The sequence below is a fragment of the Clytia hemisphaerica genome, unplaced genomic scaffold, assembly GCF_902728285.1.
Source record: "Clytia hemisphaerica strain Z4C2 unplaced genomic scaffold, Clytia hemisphaerica genome assembly, whole genome shotgun sequence".
NCBI lineage: Eukaryota > Metazoa > Cnidaria > Hydrozoa > Leptothecata > Clytiidae > Clytia > Clytia hemisphaerica.
The window spans coordinates 250955-257100 of NW_027103282.1; the positions used below are offsets into that span (position 1 = coordinate 250955).

At 32.5% G+C, this 6146-nt stretch overlaps 1 protein-coding gene across 1 annotated transcript in view; it reads right to left on the minus strand.

Moving 5' to 3' along the window:
- Nucleotides 1-4419, minus strand: part of LOC136804271 (bridge-like lipid transfer protein family member 2) — a 54224-nt gene extending 49805 nt beyond the window's left edge. Inside the window, exons 1-11 of the mRNA XM_067060979.1 lie at nucleotides 4312-4419; nucleotides 3684-3804; nucleotides 3513-3562; nucleotides 3039-3148; nucleotides 2497-2549; nucleotides 1856-1968; nucleotides 1537-1666; nucleotides 1235-1280; nucleotides 758-790; nucleotides 266-384; nucleotides 108-163 (exon numbers count right to left, since the gene is read on the minus strand). Coding sequence (XP_066917080.1) covers nucleotides 108-163; nucleotides 266-384; nucleotides 758-790; nucleotides 1235-1280; nucleotides 1537-1666; nucleotides 1856-1968; nucleotides 2497-2549; nucleotides 3039-3148; nucleotides 3513-3562; nucleotides 3684-3804; nucleotides 4312-4397 — 917 coding nt within the window. The 5' untranslated portion in view covers nucleotides 4398-4419. The remainder of the gene's footprint in view (nucleotides 1-107; nucleotides 164-265; nucleotides 385-757; nucleotides 791-1234; nucleotides 1281-1536; nucleotides 1667-1855; nucleotides 1969-2496; nucleotides 2550-3038; nucleotides 3149-3512; nucleotides 3563-3683; nucleotides 3805-4311) is intronic.
- Nucleotides 4420-6146: the final 1727 nt, after the last annotated feature.

The window sequence follows — 6146 nt, forward strand, 5'->3', positions numbered from 1 at the left end:
CTTGAATAATTTAGATTTCATTAAATACCCACAAGCTTTCCAAAAAACTAGGCCACAATAAAATCTTGTTTTATTTTATTTCAGATTTAGTTAACTATGAGCATTACCCTTGTGTGTACACTCTGTATACAATTTGGAAATTCTCCAGTGAAAACTTTATAACCTAGAAAAAAAGTAAAATAGATAAAATTCATAAACATTCTCATTTTGCTAACTTCTTTTGTCACACTAAAATAAATGATAGAGAAAAGATATTCAGAGGTACCTCTGGTAATATACCAAATATTGATTTTAGCTTTTGTATAATTTTCGAATGCTTTGGTTCCACAGTGGTTATTTCTTCTGTTTTAGTTGACTCGATTGCCTCATCTTCAGATTGTTTTCCTAAAATTACAAAGTTACAATATGCGAAATGCACAAAAAATATTTTCTAGCTAAGTTCCTGGTCCCCACAAAAAGAACACATTGATCTATAACTTTTCCCGAATCTAAGAAATCAGTTGGAAATAAATGATTCCTTCTTTATTCTAAAAACACTAGAAGCTCTTTGTGAAAAATTCAACTTTCGAAGACGATAGGCAGGATAAAGGGACCTCCTGACAACTAAAAGTGGTAAATAAATAGGGATTGGCCGATATGATGCTTAAAAAAGGTTGTATCTGCAAGTTTCCGATATCCAGAAAACACTGTGAGAGAGCAGCTCCTTTCAGAACTTTTCAGAAATTATTCTTCATTCGAATGATGAGAAAATATGTACCATTTAATTTCTTGAGCAAATGAACCACAAGTTCTGCAAGGAAAAAACACAAGTAAAGATGTGAGAAAAAATCTCTTATGTTAATCTAACGAGAACAAGACAAATGGCAAAAGGTGAGAAAAACTGTTTGTTTGTACCATAAGTAGATTTGAATTAAGAATCCCTGCACATCAAGCTTTACGGTCATTCCTGAGAAAGGTATGTTACACCACTCTCATTTTTGATGAAATATCTCCAGTAGGGGCCTAGGCGTGCCGCAACCCATGCATCATTTGATATCACTCATAAAGGCAGTTCAATCCTGCATAGACTTCATCTCCAGGCAAATCATGCTAAGCAATTTCTTAGAATAGCACTTTAGGACAATTGATAGAATTCATTGATATTGTCAGGCTAGTCATACTTGCTTTGGATCAAAAACTGTTTGATAACAAGTTTTTAGGCATTTCAGTTGGGCACTCCAAAAAGTGCTTATACCTTCACTAATGTCCAGATTGACTCTTGTGATGTCCAGCTTGCATTTCTAGTAGTAGATGAAAAATTATGATAACTATATTCCAAGCCAAACTCTCCACATTTTTAATTATGTTGAAATCACTACCCAGAGATGGTAGAGATCAACTTAAAAATTGAAGATTTTGGTTGAAAAAGGTTGATTGCATTACCATAAGAAGAAGGCTTTGCTTTACCTTCAGACAAAAAAAAGTAAAAGAAAAGGAATCACTATAAATTCCTTAAACTTCTAAAACTTTAAATAATCTGATAAAAACAGAGCTTACAATGCTTGAAATGCTTTTTTGTGGTGGTACAAAGCAGTGTATCATCAAATTGTGTGATAAATAAACCACCGGTGACTCATTATTCAACACCGTCAAGTTACAACTTGCGAAATCCAGTGCAAAACAAACACTAAAAAAGAAAGTTTCAAATCAGCCTTAGAAGAGATGAGTAATGATACTAGAGTTCAACAAACTTGTTGTATCATTTTCTAATGAAATATCGTTTTAATCAATTTCAATTTAACCATTAATAATCAACCATAACCTTTCTTCAATTGTCAAAAAACAATATCCAATATCAAAATTTGTAGGATTTTACCTATTTGTTTTGATTGAGTTATCAATATAAGCTTTGATCTCGCAAGACCAAACAATGGATAGTTCATTGTGCCAAAATGTTATAGATAGGTTTTGAAACACAACACCAAAGTACTGAAATGAAGATTGAACATTACTGGAAGTTGTAATTACACATTTCTTACAAACTAGATGGTATGTATCCATAGAGAGGAGGGGGAACAAAAGTGTAACAGTATATTTTTTGTACATCTTGAGTTTACCTTTATCAAAATTTTAAGCTTGCTTGGTCTTGTTATCATTTTTATTATTACCAGTATTGAAATTTCAAGAATAATAAGTAATAACTCTAAAATGCTACAACATCTTGAATGTTTTTAGTCTCCCATACAAGTCCTTACTACAGTACTGTAAGGTGGTCAAATGTCCACTTCCCTCATCTAATTCCAACACACTTTTCAGAGATGGGAATAATTGGAAAGTCGGAATCACTGATTGTAAAAAATGTTTTCTGACCTCTATGCAAAGAAATATAGTTTCAATCCTATTAATCCAAGCTCTATCAAAGATGGGTGTTGTAATTAGAAGTCCTCTCAAGAGAAGGCTGTGCTGTTAAGGGCAATAGTAACAATTATTTGAAAAAGTAATCACATTTTAAATTACCTGAATGAAAACCTTGATCAAATTTGCAGCAATTTTTGTTAGCAATATCTTATCTAAAAAGACACATTGAAAAGTACAATAATTATAAACATCATTACTTACAATAATAAGACATTACGTACCTAAGGCTGTGCTACAATCAGGGACAAAATATTTGGCACAAAAAGGAAATTCACCGGGGTGTTTTGAAACCACAATCGATTTGTAAGTGCTCTAAAGTAGGTTCGAAGGGTAGAGTTTTAACTCTGAGTTTTAACGCTGGACTTAAGACTTAGGACCTTAGGATCTGAGGATCCAAAAGTTCAAAAATGGTCTAGTAGGGCTTGAAATATAGCCTAGAAACCCATAAATCCCTCCCAGATCGAAATACTTGATGAAATCAAGTTGAAGGCCTAAAAATTGACATTCTCGCTCGAACTTCAATTTTCGAAAAATTGTAAATTAGCCAAAAGTGCCAATATATTATGACCCTGATTGTAGTTCATTATGCTATTTTCATAAAGTTTCAGACAAAGCGATTATTTTAGATTTGTTTTCTAAACCTTTGAGTTTTGTCGAGTTTGAGGAAGATTTGGATTCATCTGTTGTTTCTTCAGGTGAACAATTCAAAATGTTTATGGTTGTTGGACCAACAAGGAAACACAAGGGTTTGCTAAAAAAGAAAAAAAAAAAAAATTATGAATTAAATAAGGCATTAAGTTGTGGCTCCAATGATGACTGCCTGTCTGTAAAGTACAAATAACTCCATGAAACCAAATTCTTTTATTAACATTGAACAAGTAAATCAGCAAAAATTAAACACAAAGCAGATGTCAGAACAAAGACTGAAGGTAATATGTATTAATCTGCATTAATGAATTTTTTACAATAATGATGGATTGGTTTCTTTCTGGTCTAATTGACCATGTGTCTGTATTATTTAAATAATGAAGCCTGACAAGATTATTTAAAAACAACCCTTTCATTTAAATTATCAAAAATAAGTAGAATAATTAATAATAAATAATATTACTTACTTGCACACAGGATTGAGCCAGCTTGAACTCAAACCAAGGTAATCAACTTTCTAAAAAATAATTATTGCATTTGAAAGCTCACTGATGCAAAGGAATTGACTGAAATTACTGATAATAAACTGAAATTGGGCGCAAAAAGAAGTTGCTTTTTCAGACAATATAAACTCATACCACTTTGAAAAATCCTTCTCGCTCAAGTGAGAGTCCTTCAAGATACAGCAAATGAACTTTGTCAACGTTAAATGATATCTTCAATTTTTTACGGATTTTCTCAGATTTCTTCATCAACCAACTAAGATTGTAAAAAATATATAACTTCAATATTGATTCTTAATTTCAACCTTTATTACACTTCTAATTATTTCTGACAAAAGGAGGCACTTTTTTTCAATTTAAAAATTTTAACTTTTTTGGCTTTGCAGAAATGGAAGGTTTGGGTCAAAAATAAACTATTTGTGCTTAGGGAAAAAATGTTTTGTTGTCAATCTAGAAAAACATTTTTGAAGAAAGAAGTAACTGACAGGTTTTTGGAAAATGTTTTCTGACAGAAAGAAGTAAATGATGCTTTTTTAGCATCAGTAAACACATAAAGCCTAAAGCTAATCTTTAATGAGGAGTAGAATCATTAGTTTTTTCAAAGGGATATCCTATTTTGAATATCAGCTGCACTTACCCTTCTCAAAATCAAGAATATATGTGGGTTACTTCCTATTATTAGAAACAGGCAGATTTATACAAACACAAAATCATCTCTGTGATAGATCATATTTACAGTCACAAGTAAAAGAGTTAAACTTACTTGAACATTGCTTGTTTGGCAAACCATTTTACAATCCAAAGAATAAGAAACAGAACAGGAATGAAATATATCCAAAACATTGTCATTCTATTTTTTATGTATAAATACTAAAACAAAAAATAGATTACTGAGAAGCAAATAGGAGTTTTTGTTGAAAAAATCTAGTTGCCAGTCTGAAAAACAAGGCATATAATGTCATATACCAGGTGCACCAAAGAAAAGTATACAGGTTTGTTGAGATATTGTAAGCTTTAGGATTTAAATTTTTTGTTCGTTCTTTTTTAATCGTATAGAGGATGCTCTAACTTAATTTTTGAGTTATCATACATTAGGTTTTAAAAAGTAGTTCGAAAATTATTTTGAAAAAACTTTTTTTTAATGTCGAAGTTTCAAATAATCATCAAAAACAGTGAACAAATAAAAATACCAAAAAATGCAACTGTGTTCATCAAAAATTGTTACGAAATTTAATAATATGGTGAAGAAAGTTATTCCCATGTTGGATAATATTTTTGGAAAAACGGAAACATTTTTTGGAAATCTCCAAGAGAAGTTTTGAAGTTATTTGTGTGCTGTGTGAGAAAAATTTTGAAAAAATAGATCACCATTCCTCGACTAGTTGCTCAAAGAACTTGGGTCTGCATTGAGATTGCATGCTCGTGTTGGAAATGTTCATGACGTGCAAATAAGATGGAGAAACTGTTGGCAAAATATAAATAAAAAAATAAAGAAATCAAAGATACAATAAAATTGTGTTTTTGTCATTTCCTCTTATTTATAGCGTAATTGCTATTTCTAAAGATTTTTTGAAATTTTTTTTTCTCAATAACTTTCGAACTGCTTTTTCAAATTTAATGCATGATAGCTCAAAATTCAAGTTACAGCATCCTCTATACGATAAAAAAATAATGAACAAAAAATTTAAATTGTGAAGCTCACAATATCTCGACAAACCTGCATACTTCTTTTTGGTGCACCCGGTATATCAGGTGAAGACATAGACAGACATACACGCGCTGTGGTATAAGTGGTCATTGACCTTGGTTACGACTGAGGTTTTATTCCCACTCGCAGCGATTCACTTGGCAAGTGAACGAACCTTCACCCGGGTCAACCCATGCCATGTGAGGGAAATTGAGTAGTCAGTCCAAGGAGCTGGCCAGGCGCTCATTGAAAGCATCAATAGTTGCAAAAATAGGCCTCAAAGCCTCCTGCAACTCAACCAAATAGAAATAGACCTTTTTGTGAGAGAAGACATAACTTGGACCATCCCGATATGGATTGCATCACGGCATCACGACATCACGGCATTACAGCATCACGTGGTCCAATTGTATCATGATTACCACATATTTACATTCACAGCTATTCGTCTCGCTCATTATCCTCACTATCCTCACTATCCTCCCTATCCTTATTATGCTTGCTATCCTCATTATCCTTGCTATCCTCATTATCCTCACTATCCTCTCATTGTCCTCACTATTCTTGCTATCTTCATAGCCCTCACTATCCTCACTACCTCACTCTCATTATTATCCTCACTACCTCACTCTCATTATTGTCCTCACGACCCTTAAAATCAACCATCTACAGCAAAAAAGAGTAGCTAAAATAGGTACTTTCAATTAGGGATAACTCAGTTGATCCTAGGTTGTTTTATTGAGTTTAACGAGGCAAAAGTGTACAGAGTTTTTATTCATATGTCAAAAACCCAGGACACTTTATTTAGTTTACTGAGCAACTGTAGTATATGTCAGGGGGGTACCAAGTCAGTGTACTGGAGCATAGGGTACTAACTTGATTTTTGGATTTTTTTCCAAACAATTAGACCA